The 20,372-nt window shown below is 57.1% G+C and overlaps 1 protein-coding gene and 1 long non-coding RNA gene across 8 annotated transcripts in view; one reads left to right on the top strand and one right to left on the bottom strand.

Annotated features, from left to right (window-relative positions):
- The window catches only part of IQSEC1 (IQ motif and Sec7 domain ArfGEF 1), a 118,966-nt gene that overhangs the window by 38,731 nt on the left and 59,863 nt on the right, over window positions 1–20,372 (bottom strand). For all 6 annotated transcript variants that reach the window (XM_040628396.1, XM_040628395.1, XM_040628398.1 and 3 more), the window contains exon 2: window positions 4,443–4,737. In XM_040628396.1, coding sequence (XP_040484330.1) covers window positions 4,443–4,737 — 295 coding nt within the window. The remainder of the gene's footprint in view (window positions 1–4,442; window positions 4,738–20,372) is intronic.
- Window positions 1,373–4,435, top strand: LOC121102477. 2 transcript variants are annotated; one of them, XR_005834514.1, is made up of 3 exons: window positions 1,373–1,591; window positions 2,175–2,510; window positions 4,111–4,435. It is a non-coding gene; the product is annotated as an uncharacterized LOC121102477 (long non-coding RNA). The 2 variants fall into 2 exon arrangements; XR_005834513.1 differs by lacking the exon at window positions 4,111–4,435 and having other exon boundaries at window positions 2,175–2,874.

Here is a 20,372-nt window from a genome sequence, read left to right on the forward strand (position 1 = left end):
CCGGCTCCGCAGCAGCACCATCCGGAACGGCCTCGGCACATCCCAAAGTGGGTTATGGCAACTGCGGAGGCATGCTTGTGAGGTTGTGCAAAACAGGGGTTCCCCGGGTCCAATAAGATCTCGGAGAAGCCCCACATTGAAGTGAAACCAAGGATGCTCCCCGCAGGACTTCCCAGAACCTTTAAAAGGTGGCACGCTCCCAAATTTCTTTGGCCACAGAAGCCTTTGGCACCAGTGCATCTTGTGGCCTGTGGTTTAACAAAACTGGGGAGATGCTGGAAGAGGTGCAGGCAGCCCCTCCAGAGAGGAGGAACCCGAGGCACGAGCAGGTTAAGAGACCTGCCAAAGATTTCAGTGAGATCCTGGACGCTGAGCATTGGCTGCAGGCTTCTGGACTCCGTTCCTCTTTACAACAGCAACCATGTGCTCTTACCAGCTGGGGGGCGTGGTGTCACTGAGTTTCAGGCAGGCCTGAGAGAATCACCGTAGCGGGGAGCAGGCTTCCAGGCCACATGCCTGGGCTCTAATCCTGGCCCTGCCCCTCGTTAGCTGTGCTACTCCGAGCGAGCCTTGGGGCCGTGCACTTCCTGCTTCCTCATCTGTAAAGTGGGGACGGTACTCAGCCCTACCTTGTAGGCCTGCTGAGCACCTGACGAGACAGACACAAGTGCCCAGCACATGCCAAGCTCAGCACAGCCCCAAGCTGGGGCTGGAAGACCTTCAGCTGCATTCCTGGACCGTGTTTACAGTTTATGGGGTCCCCAACTCCCCTCACTGGACAGACGGGGAAACTGAGGCCCAAAGGAGAGACCCAGCTCACAGCCAGAGGCCTCCAGACTCCAGAGCGAGCACTCATTCTGGCACCCCAGGCCCCGATGGTCCCTCTCCATGATGAGGTACAGGGATGGGGCAGGGCTGCAGGCAGGTGGCACTGCCTGGGTCTCCCCTGTGTGACACACCAGCCTCCTGAAGCCATGAGGCTCATGCCTTGGTGATCAAGGACAACCCCACGGGCTGCTCCCCGTGCCTCGCTCCTGAGTGAAAACATGCCCATAAAGTAGGAGCCTGCCTTGTAGGAATCAAAGAAAATTCAAGATAAGGAACTGGCTTCTCTGCCGAGCCAGGGCTCTTGGGGTGCTGGGCAGAGGGGGCACCTGGTGTGGGGCCAGGAGAGGCCTAAGGCCCTCAGGAGGAAGGCACACTTGTGCCAGGGAGGCAAAGCACCACACCCTGCTTGTCTAGATCCCACCTGCCTATGCCGTGCCGGGCATCACACCAAAGCAGGTGGCACAGAGAGATAAGGTCCCATACCTAACTGAAACAAAGCCAAACAGATGCTGAGCAAATCCACGCTATGGCCCGAGTCGGGGGAGAAGGTTGCTCAGAGCCGCTGTGGGGTGGGCCAGGAACAGAGGGCTGAGAGCCTCCCACACCCCAGTGCAGGTCCTGGTCCCCTTGCTTCCCAGCTCTGGGAGGCCACCCACGTCAGGGATGCCAGCTCCCCCTGGACACTGAACGCGCCAGCTCTCTGGGCCCTACAGGAGAGGGAACAGCAGGCCGGGCAGAGTGGCTCCCTTCATAGGAGGAGCGGGTAATGTGTGTGTGTGTGGGGGGGGTGGATCAAAACGACTTTTCTGGGCCCAGAGTCAGCCAGGGTGGGTCTGTTTTTTCTCTTGCCCTGAAGTTACTGAACACCATCCAAAGAGATGACCTCACTTCCACATCTGTAAGCAGACTTTGTTTTTTGGGGGTTTTGAGTGGAGCTCTGAAAGCCGACGGGGCCGATAAAGGGCCCAAGGCTGAGCTCTGGGAAGCCTTCTCTTCTCTGCCCTTCAAGGCTGGTAGCCTGGCCCCCCTCATGTCACCTTTGGGAGCGGAGTCATGACACCAGGGCCACCAGCTTAAGCCCAGGGCTCACTCAGGGCTCTTTCTCTCCTGCTGACTTTGGACCTAGAAAACTAAGCAGCGACCCTGTTTGTCTGAGACTGGCTCCCCAGATCTGGGGGAAGGGTGATGGGGGGAGAAGGGGGACTTTGGAAAGGCAGAAATTGGCTCTGTGTTGTCATCAAAGCCCCTCTCAGTCCCTCCTTCCTGGTCTTCCCTGGAGGACACACACTGACCCAGGCCTGCTCTTCTGCATCCCCCAGACTCACGATGGTTGTTCTTTGTTCTAGGCCACAACGGACCCGAGGCCCAGTCAGAAAGTTTATCGGGGTGCAGGGGAGGGAATCCAATCTGTATGTGCTCACCTGCTGTACATCGCCCTCACCCGATACTCACGTGACATCCAGTCTGCAGAGGGGCTCTGGGATCCCCCTTCTCGGAGGACAGAGGCTCTGGGAAGTGACGTGATGCGGAGTGACCCCTAGCCCTCACTCTCCCTCTAAGAGGACCCTTCTCAACAGCAGGGGAGGGATAGGGAACAGAGAGGAACGCCCTTCCACAAAGCAGAACTACCACCTCTTGATGACTCAGGACTCCTGCTCTCATTGATAGGAAACCACCAGAAGGTGAGGAGGCCCTGAAGCCAGAGGGCTCCCTTCACTAAACGGGACTTTGCGTGACCCGACTTTAACTCCTTGTGGGATTGTGCAGCCTATCTTTACCTGGCAGTTCCCACGTAATCTGTCCTACTCCCACTCTTGTTTGATTGCCAGGAAGCTCAACAGCTCCGTGGCCCTCTTACCTTTTCACCACCTCTTCCCTGCTGCCCTTGTTCTGCCTCAGGGCCTTTGCACCCGGGGTTACTGCTTCCTCAAACACTCAGTTCAGATGCCACCTTGAGGAGGCCTTCCCCACCGCCCTTATCCGATGCTGTCACCTCCCACAGTCGCTCCACTTCTTCCCCCTCTTTCATAATCTCTGGAGTTTGTATCACACTCTGGAATTTATTGCTAACTTGCCTGTGGGTCCATCTTCTGGACCAAAGTGTCGGCTCAAGAGCTAGGGCCTCGCCTTGTCCACTGTTGACTCCCCGGCACCCAGCACAATGTCTGGCACACGGGGGGCATTTGCTTCATGTGGGTGGGATCAAAAGGAACAGGTGCAGCCACAGTAAGGCCGTATGAAGCAGGTGATTATCTCCATAGGCCTCTGTGAGGTCTTCACCTTCCTCACGTCTTTTTCAACAGTTCTGCTGGAGGTCTTTTACTATCGACTGCTTCTGATCCACTTTGGATCTGGGTGTAAGTGATAAATGGAACAGAGGTGGTCTTCCCCTGCTGTGGGCCTGGCCACAGAGCCAAGTGCCACGGGGGTTGGGGGGGGCGGTATCTGCTCCCACAGCCCGACAAGGGGCCATCTGCAGAAGGATGAGAAGAATCAGGGCTGAGGCAGGTAGCACTGAGAACAGGGAAGGGAGGGGGCTGGCAGGGGACTCTGTCGGGGTTTGGGGGAAAGGAAGACCCACCCTCCAGGGCAGTACCCGCACCGCTCCTGGAAGTCAGGTGCCACACCAGGCCCAGACCTCTGCTCTGTAAAAGACCAGTAGGAAGACCGGGGAGTGGAGGGTGGCAAGGCGAGGGGTTGATGCGACCAGCTAGGACTTACGAGGAGCCGGCCCAGGAGCTGACGGAAGCTGGACAGAGAAGCCTCGCCCTGCATATTTGCACGGCTGCTTGCCACAGCCTGAGGTTCTCTTAAAGCCTGAAACTTGCCTTCGGTTTCACCCAAGAATTCTTATTCAAGGAGCTCCTAGGTGCCTACACTCCTGAGGTCCTGGAAATGGGAGCTCTCTGCCCCCCGCCCAGTGATGGCTCATTCCTTCTGCCCACCCACCCCCCGCCCGGACAGGCCTCTCCCTCAACCCCGAGAGGCTATTTTAGTCCTTCCCGGAGCCCAGCCAAGCGGGCAGGCCATGCGCCCTCCTTGCCCTGCACACAGGTGCCAACCCCACGGTGGGTCTGGGCCAAGGCCCCTGCGGGAGGAAGCGAGCCTTCAGTGAGGCCGTTTCCCACGAGAACACAGAATTGTAAACCAAAGGGATATAATAAGCAACCTCGCCCACTGGCTGTGGATGGGCTTGGTGTTCTTTTCGGAGCATGTGCTATTTATGTTGTAAGCTGACCTCCTGCCCTTCTCCTCGGGGACTCCTCCTGAGGACTACCTAAGGTTCAGGCCTCTCCTGGGACCTCAGATGCTCAGCGTCTGGCCACCTAACCTGCGTGCACAGCCATGAGGATGAAGAGTGGGGTGGAGGCCAAGTCCTGACACTCCAATCCCTTCACTACGAGAGCCTCCGCAGGTCAGGCGGGGCAAGACGGGGGGCCTGGGCCGAGGTGAAGGCCATGTTCACAGCACAGGGGCACCTAACCGGACTTCAGTCTGCGGGAGAGCGTGGGACTCCAGCCTTCGAGAGCTGAGCCTCCTGCTGCCTCAGGCCGCCCCAGTAAGGGCCGGGCATCTGCCCGGCTGCCTGTCCCCGTGCGGTGGGCCCCGCCTACCTGCTTGTCCTGCAGGTCGGAGGAGAGCTCATAGCTCTCAGAGAGAGACCGCGAGCGCTTGATGGCCTCCTCCTCGGCCTGCTTGCGAAGGATGGAGGTGGAGTGCTGCAATTTGGGCCTCCGTGTGCGCTGCTGCTGTCCTGGCGGCCCCGAGTACAGCCCATAGGCTCCCACCGATGTGTGCTCGTAGCGGTCGGGGCTCAGGCTGGAAGCGGGCGCTAGGGGGCCCTGGTGGTAGGCCGACGGGCTGTCCAGCGACGTGCCAGTCTCGCTGCTGGGGGCCTCGCCCTCCACGCTGCAGGGGACAGAGAGACGAGAGAGGCCTGCTGTGAGTAGGAGACCAGACCCCAGGGCCCAACAGGGAGCCAGGAGGCCGGAGGGGGCCACGGGCAAGAGGCAGCCCCACAGTGTCCCCCGTGCTGCCAGCTGGCATCTGACACACTTTACTGATTGATTTTGCTTACTGTCCATCTGCTACATGAGAACGTCAGCTTTGCGAGGACGGAGGTTTGACCCACGATGCACACTGATGAGCCCCAGTGCCTACATCAGGGCCTGGCCCATAGGAGTACGTGGCCAGTGAAAATCTGCTAACCAACGAAATGGATGTGGTCACCTTCTCTCCCTCACTCCCACCACCTGCGTTTAAGTAAACCACCAATTTTTGTACTTTTCGTTCTTATTTTAGAAAGACATTCACTAAAGTAACTCTTTCATATATACCTACTTAGGGGTCAGGCACTGGCGGTTTGTTATGGGCTGAACCGTGTGCCCCCAGAATTTATATCTTGAAGTCTTAACCCCCAGTACTTCAGAATGTGTCAGAGATAGGGTCTTCAAAGAGTTAGGTTAATGAGGTCCGTCAGGGTCCTAATCCAACGTGACTGGTGTCCTTCTAAGAAGAGGAAGGTGATAAGGACCCAGACACGCACAGAGGGACAACAACATGAGGACTCAGTGAGAAGGCGGCCATCTGGGGCGCCTGGGTGGCACAGCGGTTAAGCGTCTGCCTTCGGCTCAGGGCGTGATCCCGGAGTTATGGGATCGAGCCCCACATCAGGCTCCTCTGCTATGAGCCTGCTTCTTCCTCTCCCACTCCCCCTGCTTGTGTTCCCTCTCTCGCTGGCTGTCTCTATGTCTGTCGAATAAATAAATAAAATCTTTAAAAAAAAAAAAAAAAAAGAAGGCGTCCACCTGCAGGCCAAGGAGAGAGGTCTCAATGACACCAGCCCTGCTGACCCCTTGATACTGGACTTCGAGCCTCCAGAACAGGGAGAAAATAAATGTCTGTTGTTTAAGCCGCCCGGTCTGTGGTCCTTGTTACTGCAGGCTTGGGAATGAATACAGTGTTGTACATACATTTTTTTCTAAATCTCAAAACCAGTCTGCAAAGAATCACTAACTTCCCCTTTCCAGGTGGGGAAACCGAGGCCCACGGAAGTACAGGAACCTGCCTGTGGTCGCACAGGTAGTGAGTGGGTCAGTTGAGATCAAAGCCCAAGTTGGTGGGACTCCAAGACCTGGGGGGGGGGGGCGGTGTGCACCCCTCCACCTCACTGAACCTCATCCCCAGGACGCAGACACATCCCTCTCAACATTCCAGGTGCCAGACTGGGGGGACTGAGAGGGACTGGCTGGCTTATGCATCCCAAACTCAGGAACTCAGAAAACGGACATTGGTTCCTGCTGTAGACTAAGAGGCAAGTTTGTTTCTAACACGGCTTCTAGTAGCCTCTCCGGTCAAGCCTTGCCATTTCCCTGTCCCTGCAGGATATCACTCAACCTTTAAAGACCCTCTGATCCCTGGGGCCAGGGCGGGGGACTCTCTGGAAGGGGCCCAGCAGAGAGAAGGGAACGCAGCACCCCTTCCCAGGCTGCAGTCCTTCCTCAATGGTCCTGTCTTCAGACCAATGGAAACACCCTGCATGCGACAGCCTTGGGAACAACTGGTCTACCCCCTGCCCCGCTCTGCTTCCAGTCACATCACAAGGTCTGGCAGGGCCTCCCTGTGAGTGTAGAATGTGACTGTTCATGGGCTCCTGGGGGAGACAGTCTCAGAGTGGGGGCAGAGGGAAGCAGCCTGCCCTGTGGTTCCAATTCTGCCCCGAGCCAGGGATGGGCTGCAAATCCCTGCACTTGCCTTCCAACACGTAGTTCAAGAATAGTATGGGACTTCTGCTCCACCAACTGGCTCTGGCCTCTGAGGACATGCAATGGGTGTCCTGCGACCAAGGACAACCCATCCTGCTCCCCAGAAGCTAAAGTGTGACAAAGGTCTCTCCTTGGGGAAGAGCTCTGCATGCTCTGCCTTGATATGGCTGCGACTCAGGGTGGGTCACCCCTCATTTCAAGGCCTGTCTCCCTGTCCATTATTCATGTGGGATGGACTCAATGCTTTTAAGGTGTCAGAGGAACAGCCACCCTTCACGACTCTCCCGACATCAGTTACCCAAGAGCGGTTTCCTTTGGGCCCCGTATATATGTGTCAGGTAGGGGAGAAGGATGGGGACCAGCAGAGCTAAAAACTCTCCCATTCTTTTGATAAAGCTTTGAACAGTACTTCACAATAAATACTTGGTGGCTTGATCAGTAGTTGTATGGAAGAGAGAGGGAATCCCTCTATCAGACCTGCAGGTGTTCGATAAGCAAGCCCACCCACGGACAGGCAACCCAAGGCCCCCGCCTTCGCTCTGGCCCCAAGCGCCTCCCTGCCTCAACTATTCTGTGCAGCCTGGGAGCATCTCATAAGGAACTAGTTCCACACACACATCCCCCATACTGGAAACGCGTCAGTCAGGGGCCGAGTCTGTTTTTCCAAGCAACAGGCTGACAGGAAACAAAATCTCATCCTTGAAGACAAGCAGCCGGGGCTCTGCTCAGAAGGTTTTAAAATAGTCTCACAACCCTGAGTTTACAGAAACACAGGGAGACCAAAGGGCAGTCTCTGTGCAGGTCCCCACAGCAGGAAGCTCTTCTGTCGCGCCTCATGGCAGCTCTGTCAGGGGGCGGTGGGCCGGGACCCTCACCGTGCTGCCCCGACGTGCCCGGGATAAAGGAGCAGTGTCCACCTCTCATGGCTGTGGGGGATTCAACCCTCTACCTAGGACTTGCTCATTGGGCCTCAAAGTAACAGTGAACAGGCAAAGGAGCATTCTTCCTGACAGCAGTGGGGGTGGGGTAGGGGTCAGTTTGTGAATTTGAGAGGTTGTCATCATTCCCTGGTGGCTGTGGTTTGGAGCAGAAGGGGCTGAGGAAAGAGCGGCAGGTGACAAGCTACTGAACTCAAGGGCTCCATGTTGCTTGGCAGTGGGGAAGGGCCTGGCTGCCTCAATGGCTGGGGTCACGAGCAGGATGTCAACGTGGGTTGTGACATGACAGGGACGTAGGTGGCTGGTGGGAGACAAGCACTCTCTGGGGCTGTGTCAGTCCAGGATTCTGGCTCTGGGCATTACCTGGCTCCCAACTGTCTTAAACCAGCAGATTCTAGAACATGCTAGGGAGAGAGGGCCAAGCCTCCCCTCACAGCCAAGGGAAGGGGTCTGATGGTCACCTGCAGCCTTTCTCTTCGCCATAACGGCACCTCCAGTCTCCTCTCCTCTATCAGCCCTACCTTCCAAACACACCCGGGCTCTGCCCACTTCCCAGCAGATGGTCCAGGCCACCATCACTGCTCCCTGGATTATCACGACAGCCTCCTCGATGGTCCCCCTGCCTCTCTTCCCCACGGCTGCTACAGTGACTCTGACAAAACATAAGATCGAGTGCCTCCCCTGGTCCCATCATACTTAGAAGACGCTGTCCTTGCAACAACGTCCTTGAATGCTTGACCTTGGCTGCTCTCATCTTGGCTCCTTCCCCCCCTTGCTCATTCTGACTTCCTGACTCACTGGCTTCCTTCCTCTCTGCTCAAAGGGGTCAGGCATGCTCCTGCCTCTGGGCCTTTGCACCGGCTGTTCTCTCTGTCTGGAACACTCTTCCCCAGATCTCTGCCATCACCAGATTCAAAATCACAGCTCCCTCCCCTTCAAGAGTCCTGGTCTCTTTCTTTGTTTTTTTTTTTTTTTTAAATCTTCAATGATGATTATCACTTCAAAACACATAATATATTTACCATGTTTTTTGGTTTGTTGTCTATCTCCCATGTCACAATATACGTTCTACCAGGGTGGAGGTAATTTGTCTGTTTTGCTTACTGGTGTTTTTCCCAAGTGCCAACATATGTGCCTGGCTAACAGTGCTCAGTGAATACCCACCAAAAGAGTGAAGGCATTTCCCCCTGTGTGCTGTTGGCTGCGTCCTGGAGCGGCTTCTTACAGCATCCCTGCCAGACCTCCTATGCGTTTCTCCATCGTCACACAGTGACCCAAGCCAGGATCCCGGGTGTCATCTCTTCAGTCCCTCCCCCACCGCCAGCTCCGGCCCCTGCCCCACTCACTCGATCACCAAGTCCTGTTAAATCTACGTGAACGGTATCCCCTTGACTGGTGCAGTGTGGCAGGCCTCCCGCCAAAATCACAACCAACCTCAGACCACCCTCATCAGAATCGACACGGCCAGACCATCCTCCTGCAGCCAGATGACGCCACAATGGACACTGCGCTCCAGTACAGGACGGAAAAAAGTGAGAACTGCGTGACTCTGCGTGAACGCTTGTATGTGGCTTAAGAACCCACCTTAAGCCAGAAAATAATCAGGCGCTACACACTAGCAGACATAAAAAGAGTCTTTTCTTCATCTGAGCCAGCTAGCTGGTTCACGTTGACAAGTATGGTCAGCAACAGGCATTTCAGAAGTCTAAGTTGGTATAACTTTTTCAGAGTACTAGCTAAAAACAATTATTAAATCCACTCGATATGGCAGAGGCTCTGGCAGAACCCGTAAAGAAGCTTTACTCACAGCAACACCCTGAGGTCCCCTGTTCTGCTTAGTACTCAGCTCTGCCCCCAGTTCCCTCCTGGGGGAGTGTGAACAGAACAGTCATCTTCTCCCTCCCCACAGCAGATCAGACACCCCATAGATCTTTGCTTTTATGATGTCCACACCTGACACAGCAGGGAGTTGGGGGTCAGGGAACCACCGGAACCGGCCCAGCCCATTCCCCCCCCCCCCCCCCCCGCCCGCTACCAGCAGCCCACCCTGCACACTGCTTCTTCACCACGGTGATTTCCCGACTGGAGCTCAATGTCTCATCACCAAGGTCAGCTCCCTTGGGGAAGCTTCTTCCACAACCTGGGTCCATCAGCCAGGCCTGAACACTGTAGTGGGTCCGAAACTACACAACGGCATTCATGGGCTCTCTCAGACGCCTGGGCCATATGCAAATCAGGGAGTGGGGCGGGCACCTGTTCCCAGGGCCCGACAGTCTCTGACAGTTTAGTGTTTCTGGAACATTCTATGACAGTTAGAAGGCTGCTGCCCAGCACTCCCAGAAGATGCTCCTGGTCTAGTAATCCCTCTTCTAGATAGTCACGCTAAGGAAACGAGTGAATCTGCGAAGAGGTAAATACAAGGAATTTCACTGCACTGTTGGTTCTAATTATAAACATTTGGAAATAATAGAAATGCCCGTCAACAAGGGATTGATTTAAATTACTTATATATCCATATAATGGAAACAATGTCAAGCCCCGGGGGGAGATCGGTTTGATGGCTGTTCTTAGGAAAAAGACAAGATTTTTTTGGCTGACCAGAAGTTTAACGTGAGCCGATGCTGTGACACAGCTGGGAAGCCAGTCACTAACATGAGTTTACAAAGCCAGAAGCAAAAACAGCCCTGTGGCCCGCTACAGGTGTCAGGTCACGGCAGAGGACCGTGTCTGGGTGCTGCACGGACCGACCATCTAGAGCCCTAGAGGGCAGATCACAAACCTGGGGCACTTGCTCGCCCCACTTTCGTCTGGCAGACATTGCTAATTGATCACAGACTCCGTCCTGCACATCGTCCAACCCAGCGCTCCACGTGACTGACCCCAGCTGGCGCGTGGCATGAACTCTACTTGCCAACCCCAAATTACAGTATGCCAGGAATAAACGTCTGGAAACCACCTCTCACCAAAAGCTTGGACTGCCTGGCAGGGGAAAAGCAGCCAGAGGGGAGAGATGATGTCTATCATCAAGCCTCTGACAGGCTGACAAGAGGAGGAGGGAGATTTCTGTGGACAGAACCATGACCAAGGTCACCCAACCTGACAAAGAATGCTCTCACGTGGTTAGGGCTGCTTGGGAGGTGGTGAGCTCCCTGTCGCTGGAGGTGTGCAAGCTGTAGCAGGTCAGACACCTGCCAGAAATAGAGCAAAAGTAGTCCTGTACTGGCTAGAAGCCGCTACGGACCATCTGAACGTGTCCTCCCACCCTGTGGCTCCCCACTGCCCTTCACTGGAGCAGTCTGTCTCTAAGAGGCCACACTCTGGTCCCAGCTCAAATCCTACTTCCTGCACAGGGCCACCTCCCCGCCCAGTGAGGCCCCCTTTCCCATACTCTGTCATAGTGTAGATTACCTGGAGAAAGAGGCAGTGTGGGGGTCTATCCCCCTCCCCCCCACCAAGAGTCCTGCTCCATGAGGGCTTGGTCCCTTAAAGCCCTGGCCTCCCGCAAAGACAGGACCCGAGACTGGCTCCTTCCTGAGAGAAAGGGCCACACGTGCACAGTGGGGCTCTAGAGGTGGGCCCGGCCCAGCACAGCTGTCCCGGTGACAACTGGAACTACGCACGGATGTGTCCCCAACCCTCCCCTGCTGGCCTGGGGACTCGGAGCCCTGAGTCTCTGGAAAGTGACCCCAACCTCTTCCTCCTCTTCTCCAGTTTTCCCAACATGCTCTCCTCTGCTGGAGGCTGGTGTGATTCTTATGTGGGGAAAGGCTGGATCTCTACAGAACAGCGTCCAGAGTTTCCGACTGCCCTAGGACAATGCATAAGAACTAAGAACACATTTAGAAAAGTTCCCCTCTTCCCAGGCAGCATCCCTGAGCATTCCACCAAGTGAAGGGGCTGGACAGGCTCCCTGCTGCAGCCTTGGAATCAGATGTCTGGGTTCTGCTGCTTACCAACTGTGTACCGTGGGCAGGACTACTTCTATGCCTCAGTTTCCTTTCCTGTAAAATGGGGGCAGAGTCCCGACTTCACACGACTGCTATGAGGCTTAACAGTGAACACAGATGAAGTCCTTAAAAGACTGCCTGACTTATAAAAGACACTTTGTAATCGCCGTCTCTGATTATTCTTTGACTGACAGGGCCCAACCTACACGTCCCGGCAGCTAGAGGTGGGGGGCAGACAGGCCCAGTGTGCGAGCCAGTGTCACCCGCCTCTGCCTGCAGCGAGCGGGGCCTGTCTCGGCGCAGACAGCCGCCTCTGGCCATGGGCTGGTGACGAGGCCCCAGGAAGGGCGGGAGAGTCCCAGGAAGGGACCCGGGCCCCATGGCCCAGACGCCACGTCCTGACTCTAGCTGGGGAGTGAGTCAGGGCTGGGGGGCCCTTGGCCACTCGGGCCACGGATGTCTCTAATTATGGCCTGTGAAGTCATGAATGACTTTTCTCAAGAAAAATGTTAGAGGAGACTCTGGGCAGAGAGGCAAGGGGGCACGGCGGAAGCAGGGACCCTCTTGTTCAGGGGCTGGTATAACAGCTAATGTCTCTATAGTGAGCGGTCTTCTAAGCGTTCTGTAACTCACTTCGTTCTCTAAACCACCCCGCAGGCACGGCGAGGAGGTGAAGCTCAAACCCAAGGTCATACGGCTAGAACCCAGGCAGCGTGGTTTGAGTCTGCACATACTCACTGTGCTTGTGGGACTTCTCAGTCACTCACACACGTGCACGCACACACACCAGGTGGGTCAGCAGCAGTGACTCCCCTCTGTAAACCTGGGCACAGGTGCTGTGCTGAGTGTTCAGACAGAGCCTGTAACCCAACTACCATCCCTGGGAGCGAGGAGGGGGCTGTGCCTTCTGGGCTTGGGGCTCAGTGGAGTTGAGTCACTGGGCCAAGGTTAGCCATGCAGGAGAGCAGGGCTGGGACTTGACCCCAAGTGGGTGTCTCGGCCACCCCGCTGCCCAGAGGAAAAGTATGCAGTGGACATGCTGGGGGTCTACGGCTGGGGCCCAGAGCCTGGGGTTTCTTGGGGTTGTGCACGGTCATGAGAGAAATAAGCCTGGGCTGTATGTGGTCAGCTACGGTCGGTCGTATCACATGGCGAAGCTGCCCTCTTCAGAGCGGGTTGGGGCCCCCGCTGGAGGAAGCAGGGCTCTGAAAGCCTGTCTGTGGTTAAATGCCCATCCCAGGAGCCTTGGTCCACACCGACTGCTGGCAGTCTGCACGGGCCAGAGCCAAACAGCCTCCTGAAATACGGATGCCCCCATGCCTCCAGGCCTTGTGGCCTCCCCCACGCTCTGCTCTTAGGGTTTCTGATTTCTAGAAAGGGAGTCTAGGCCAGGGAAAGGACAATTCATTCCCAGCCCTCACATGCTCTGTTGTAGGGCTTATACAGCTCTTTGCCGCCCAGGCCATATTAACTGAGGTTTATCACTCAGGCCAGGGAAGGGGACGGTTTTGCTCTGTTCCAGGTCCTCAGGGAGGGATGGGGACAGACTAGGGCAGGGTCTGGGGAGGAGGTGAGGGTGGGAAGGGAAAGGAGGCCACGTCCTCTGAGCAAGAGCAGGGAGGGCTCAGCTGGAGAAAAGCAGCCTTAGGGCCAGCCACAACTCCTAGATCTCTGCAGGGCCATCCTGGGGCAATGGGAGCAGGCAGGTCCGTGGACCAGAGGCGGGGTGAATGCAGCCTGGGAGCTTCAGGGAAGTAGAGGTTTTTAGCAGTTCAGCTATTGGGGAAGGGGCTGCCTCAGGGGGTAGAGTAGGTATTCCAGCAGGGTCTAGAAAACCAGTCTTCAGGGACTGCCGTGGCTCAGGGTGGGTCACCACACAAATACATTCATGCACTGTGCCACAGGGGAGCCCTTGCACAAGCCATGTCCACATACTTAATCCCTGCCCACATATTTAATCCCTGCAATGACTGCATCGAGGAGACCCAGTGAGGATTCATGGCTTGCCCAAGATTGCAGAGCTCGGAGCAGAGCCAGGACTCAGAGGTGCGACATTCTCCTAGTCCTTCCCACTCTGTGAAAAGTCCCCGGGCCAGGAGGCAGCCCCCGAAGGCAGGCCTGGCCACAAGGAGCAGGGTACAAGGACACAGACGGGTGCGTTTCAAGGGAAGAGTGAGTGTGCCAAGGGACACACAGCTGGTATGCCCAGCAAGAAGGGGACAGAGAAGACTTCCCCAGGGAAGTGACGGAGGCTATCCACACCCTCTTCTCTTGTCGGGGTGGGGAGAGGAGGTGGTGGAAATGCAGCAGTCCCACAGAAGCCTACAGCCTTACAGCCTGGACCACAGCTTAGAAGGGGTTCTGGGGAGGACGGATGCCTGGCTGGTGACCGAGTTGACTTAAGAACACCCAGGAACTCCCCCAAGCTCTGTCCCTCACGGGAGGGGTTGCTGGGCGTCTCCCCTGGGGGGCAGGGTCAGGACGAATGGGACCCAGAAGGAAGTGTCCTCAGGAGAGAGTGGTGAGCAGGAAGGGATGTGCTCCTAGCCTGTAGGGCCAGTGGCAGTTCTAGGAGAGGCCACGAGAACGAGTCCACAGGAGACACTCACAAGGAGACAACTCAGAGGTTGATCCCTGTGCTCAGAGCCTCCAGACAGTGTCCAGGCCGGGGATGGAGGGGCCGCAGGTGTGAGTCCGCATGAGCCACACATGCCCAACGAGCTCCCAACAGAGCTCCACATCTAAAGCGAGGGGGGTGACGAGCTTTCTGGATCATCCAAGAGGTACCAGGGCAGGGGGTGGGAGGGGAGTCGGGTGGGTTCCTGCTTTCACTAGTTACCAAATTTGCTTTAATGAGGATATGCAGTAATCACAAAAGCACCCTAAAAACCCCAACGTCTAACTGCCCAGCACCACCCCTTGGATGACGAGGAACCCTCTCAGAGTGCCTGTGCTCCCCCAACCCCAGCCAGCTCCTCTGGCAGCCTCCCCGACCGCGGCTGAGAGCAACTATCCTTCCAGTGGCTCGGGCCAACAGTCTGAGAGCAACTCCTGGCAAGCCTCTTTTCTTGATACCCCACTTCCCATCTGTCAGCAAATCTGCCGGCTCCACCATCACAGCTCACGGCAGAGGCAACATCTGACCCGTTGGCCTGCCCCCTGCCACCAGCCCGCTTTGCACCGCCTGCACCTCTTCCCTGTGTTGCTGCCACAGCCTCTCTACTACACCCTTCCACCCTTCTCCAGACAGCAGCTGGGATCCTATTAAAACACAACTCTGACCACATCCCTCCTCTGCTCCCATCTCATTGGGATCTAGAGCTCAAATCCTCAGAGTGACCCAGAAGACCATGAGACCCGAATGTTCTTCCTGCTACCCCCTCCCTCCATGCCTCTTGGCCACTCCACCCCAGCTCCACTGTCACTCTATACTCCTGGCACACTCCTACCTCAGGACATTTGCACGTGCCTTTCCCTCTGCCTGATGTCTCTTCTCTCAGGTGCCTACCTGGTTCACTCCCTCACCTCCTTCGGCTCACCTCATTTAAAAGCCATCCTCCTCCCCTGGCTCTCCCTTATCGTTCCCCAAATCATTTCTCTCCAGAGCACTTAACGGTGCCACCATACCACTATACGTGGGGCTGTGACTGTCTGGATGTCAGGTCCTGAGCACTGGGGCTTCCCCACTAGGATGGGGAACTAGATTCTGTTAGAACTCTGGTGCTTCATTCAGTGAACATGTACCGAATGCCAAGTAGGTGACAGACCCCTGCCAGGCACTGTGAGTGTGGCAGTGGACAGACAGGCACAGCCCTGTCCTCGTGGGCACACTGGGGGATGCAACTAATAACGACTGGCGTGTTAGGAACGGTAACAGAGGACGCGTCTGGCGCTGCAGGATGGCGAGCGGAGCCCGTGCCCTGGTGCCGGAGGTGGGGAGGCTTCCGAGGAGGGCTGCACCACCAGCCAGGACCCGAGGAGGAGCACCGTGTGGCAGTGAGGGGCGAAGGCTGAGCGGGCGGAGGTGGGTGTCCGCAGCGTCCACAGCGGCTGGAGAAGGTCAGTGTGGCATGCTTGGAGGGGCAGGCAGGACCGGCACCTGCAGGCCGGGTGAGCAGGGAAGGATGCAGGGAGGAGGTGGCAGTGCCTGGGGGCCAGCACTGTCACAGCTAGGTGGTGACAGTGAGAAGAGATCTATGTGGGGGATGAGGAAAAGCCAGAGACACCTGTGGGAGGAATGAGAGGAAGGACAAGAGTCCTCAGGGTCCTGATGCCGAGCTGGTGAGGCCAGAATCACCGAGCAGTTGAGGCAGCAGGGAGCAGGGACAGGGCGACACAAGGCTGGCACAGAGCAGGGTCAGAAGTCGGGCTGTGGCGGGGCGAGGAAAGGAGCTGGCACAGAAGAAGCCTTCGAGGGTGGTGACTGAGAAGACAGTGGGGTCAGGGTGGCAGCTGAAGGGGGCTGGGGGCTGCAAGGAAGACTGATTTTAAAGCTGGGACAGACCCGGGCACATCTGAATGGTGACAGAAGAGGGGGGCCCAGGGAGGAGCTACCAGAAGGAGAGGGCACTGGACACGGGCTGGGGTCACTGAAATTTAAGCTGGCAGCCGAGGATGAGGCCAGCTGGGGCCCCTCCTCTGGGGGGGTCTCACTGTTCCCTGAGGGACAAGGACGGGGTCAGTGGGCTGCTGAGGGGGCCTGACCCAGCAGCAAGCCAGGACTTAGGCAGTGACAATTTCAGGAGCCCGAGGTCTCAACCACGAGAAAATGGGAAGTTCCCTCTAGCCCTGTGCCCCGTTGCAGGGAGTGGGCCCACAGCCCCTACCACTGACCCCTGGTCTCCATCCCTACATCTCTTGGCTCCTGTGACCCCTTAGACCTCTCAGGTGGCCCCTGAGCCCAGAACAGCTGTTCCCAGAGCAACCCTACCATGGGTGCCCAGCTGCCTCTCTGCTGACTGCCCTCCGACCTCCAGGCCAAACCCCCTCCTGCTAACTTCTCCCCCTGAGGCCTGCCCTGCCGAGGCCGAGGCAAGGTCTGGCCCAGACACACCTCCTGGTTACGGTATTATCTCTAATTACCTGGCACTGAGACCTCCAGAAGTGGCTTTTATATATGTATAAACATATAGGACTCTGAACAATGAACTTCTCAAAGTGGGAGGCTATTTTTAGAGCTATGCTTACGGTACCAACATCCAGCATTCCCCCAGCTTGCCCGCGGCTCCTGGCGGGGCGGGCAGGCGGCAGGGGGAGAGGCAGGCCGCAGTCAGGAGTGGCGGGGCCTTCTCGGACCGCTTGAGCACAGCAGGAAGGGGACCGTGTTGCACGATGCCCAAGCTGGCAGGGCATGGTGGCGGCGGCCGACTCTTGCTCCCTGCCGTCTGATCCCGAGCACCCTGCACGGCGCTGCAAGGCACTTTCCATCCTGATGACGTGAGTGATGGTGGGGATCTCCAACCCCAGCTTCCCTGAGCCTCAATTTCCCACCTGCCTGGCCTGGGTAGGGGGGAGGCAGGCCGCCGCTTTGAGGCCACATGGTGGAGTCAGGTGAACGGTGCCCTGGCAAGGAGCCCTGCAGACAGCTAATGCCCTGCCTAATTAGAGGGAATTATCCAGGAGGGGCTTCAGCAGCGCTCGTCCTCAGATGGGGCTTGTTCTCATCAGCGCACAGCCAGAGGGAAGAAGGAAAGTCTGCTGTCCTGTGAAGCCAGTGCACGCGGCCAGGCCCTCGCCCTGTCCTGTCAACATGTTTTCCAAGGTATCTTTCCGGCCCCGGGGAGGTGGTGGCTCCAGTCTCCCCAGCCCAGGCCTCACTCCCGAACATAAAGAACATCTGTCTGCCTGCCTGCGGGACACAGGCTGGACTGTCCCACTGCGTGGCTTGGGAGTCACTCCCATTAAAACAGCCCGGAGGACGAGAGTGGGCTTCGCAGATTAGAGGTCAGGGTCCTGGGGACAGGGAGGGCTTGGAGGGCAGCCCCACGAACCTGCGAGCAGATCACCCTTGAATGTCCCTGACTCAGGGGGCTCCCATCAGGAAGAGGGTCTTGGCTGTGCAGAAACACGGTGCCCGGTGCAGGGCTGGGGGAGGCCCCTCGTGGTGCGCGGGGCATCCCCTGGAGCTCAGAATGCGGCAGACGTGGGGGAAAGGGGTCGCCCTGGTAGGAAGGAAGGAAAAGGGGTGTTCTCGGCTACACGTGCCACCTCCACTGCCTCTGTCATGTCGAACTCTTCGTTCTCTTCACCGCACATCTCCAGACCACTTTTCCCCTTCGTTCTGATCTGTAAGTCCGTCTCTCGCCAGGAGAAAGTGGGACTGGGAAGGGCGGAGGTGGGGCTGCCTGTGCTGCTTCTCTTTCTTATCAGGCCTCCCCAGGGCCTCAAACAGGGCTTGGTGCCAGCAGGTGCTCAGTCAATATGTGTTGGGTGAATGAATGAATGAATGAATGAACGAACAAAGGAACGAACGAGTGATGCTGCCAGCGACTAGGGAGCCCATACGCACCTGGGAAGCGGCATCTCTCACTTGTTCGTGCATTCAAATAGAGAGCTCTGTGCCAGGAGCAACGCCCCACAACCTTCTCCCCTGGACCAGGAGCCACAGGACCGAACCCCTCTTGATTTCCTCTCGGACCCCCTGGGCGGTGCCCCCTTAGCCCACTGTCCCCTGGCATGTCACCTGGGCCCCTGGTTCACTCCCCTCCAGTGGCGGGGCTCACTCTTCTCTCATCTGTAAGCCTGGAGGGGAGAGAAGCTAAGCTGGGTCATTGACACATGGCACAGCCATGACAGGGACCTGTGTCCACACTCACTCCCTTGCCTGGCAGCTGGGCCTTGGACTGGCAAGTTTCTCCAAGATACAGATACGTCACCTACACCCACAGCACTGCTCTCCAGACCCCGAGTCACAAAGGAACAGAGGCCTCATGCAGTCTCACCCCTCGGCACCCCTGGCTCAGCTCCCCTGGGCCCACCTTCCATAACCCCGGGAGGCCTGTGGGGCCAGGCCGGCGCTGGCGGGGCCTCAGACAGGAAGCGGGAGCAGAGTCTCACGCCACAGGTTGGCAAATGTGAGCTCTTACTTCGGCTGAAAGCCAGCTGGCAGAGGGGAGCCATGAAGCTCTGCATGAGGACGCGAACACCCTGCCTGATAGCCCAGCCAGGGCCTCTGCTTGGCGAGGGGCCGCTCACAGTGGCATCACCATTAGTCCCGCAGAGGTCCTCGAGCTGCCTGGGATCTCACCCTATGTCTGGGGACCGGAGCACCAAACCAGGGATAAGGCCCAAACCAAGAGGAAAATCAGGCCTCGAACACCAGGCCTGCAGTCAAACCCAAGACGGGCAGCCTTTCCACAGACAGGCTGTGAAAAAGCCCTTTATTCTCCCCAGTGCTATCTGGGCCAGGACAAAGGCAGGGGTGAGGCCCACCCATCCGGGACCCTGGGCCTTGTCCCCGGGACAGCTGGGTGGGAGGCCCGGTGCCCACACCGCCACTCCTCATTCAGACACTGTAGACTTCACAGAGCTCTCTGGAAGACACGCGCCTCCATGCAAGGGGCTCACAAGGTCTCCGTACAGAGCTCCAGCTCAGCAGCCCCAGGCCCAAAGAGTATTTAAAAAAACAAACAACCCCCCCCACTGCAATAAATCACCAACATTTAACATCCAGAGGTTTTTTATAATGAAAGTCCAGACTTCTGACTTTTCTTGGGGAGAGAAACAGTTGAGGATCTGGTCATACTGGGCCTATAGTCCTGCTTGATGACAGAGAGCTGGGGATAGCCACAGCCAGACGGCACATGGTCTTCCCCTGCCCCAGTCCTCACCACTCCCTAGTGCCCGCCACGCTTGCCTGCTCCTCCCCCACACGTCACCCTCCTGACTATTGAAGGCATCTGCACTTGCTTCCAAGGCTCGCAGAGGACCCCTCTCAAAGAGCAGCAGTCTGATCTGCAGCTCCGGGCTCAGTCATTCCCAAGGAACCTGATTTAGAACACCAAGTCCCGAGGGGCCGGATCCAAGCTTTCCCACAGCTTTGCATAACTAGCGGGAACGCCAAGGCCTTCCGCTCTGCGGCGTCCTCCGTTTAACTTTTACAAGACTCTACCAAAGTAACGCCACCACACTGGGCACGATCCAGAAGCACACGGTCATCATAGCCATCAAGCCCTGATTTCCCAGATGTCCTCGTTCCTTACTTCCATATGGTGAAGTTTATTCTCCAACTGGACTCGTAGGTGGTCTCCTGGGGTTGGCAGCCCCCTCTGACCGTCTCTGTATCTGGAACGATGTCCCTGTGGCTCCAGATGTGCCCACAGAGCGTGGGGAAGCTCGGGCAGGAGATTGAACCAGGACGGGACCTGGTCCCCACTTCCGGGCTGAGCGACCTGGGGCAAGTTACCTCACGTCTCTGGGCTTCCGGCTGTCTCCTCTTTGCCGTGGGTATCATTCTCCTGCCCCACTTGCGCAACAGGAATGTGGGAATCGGTGGGGGGGGGGCGGGGGGGAGAGACCCTTCGCCAACTGCAGACCCCCGTGTAGACGCATGGGGCGTCTCTGCTGTGGACCACACACCGCTGATCAGAGAAGGGCTCGATGGAGAGACTGCTGGATTGCCAAGGCCAAAAAGACAGGCTCGGGGTGAGTGTTCTCCAGCCCATCACCAAACTCGGTACTGCCTGCTTGGGAAACCAGAAACGTCTCCTGTGGATCTGTATGGAGCTTTATACTTTTGGAAGCCCCTTCCCCTTCATCCTACCCACTGCTTACCTGGCCTCAAGCAACAAAGGTTACAAAACAGCTTCCCTGACCATGATCTCATCTGTGTATGGCATCACTCTCTTCCCTTTCTGAGTTGTTGTTTTTTTTTTTTTTGGCCATTTCCTACAGCT

The sequence above is a fragment of the Ursus maritimus genome, unplaced genomic scaffold, assembly GCF_017311325.1.
Source record: "Ursus maritimus isolate PB19 unplaced genomic scaffold, ASM1731132v1 scaffold_14, whole genome shotgun sequence".
Taxonomy (NCBI): Eukaryota; Metazoa; Chordata; class Mammalia; order Carnivora; family Ursidae; genus Ursus; species Ursus maritimus.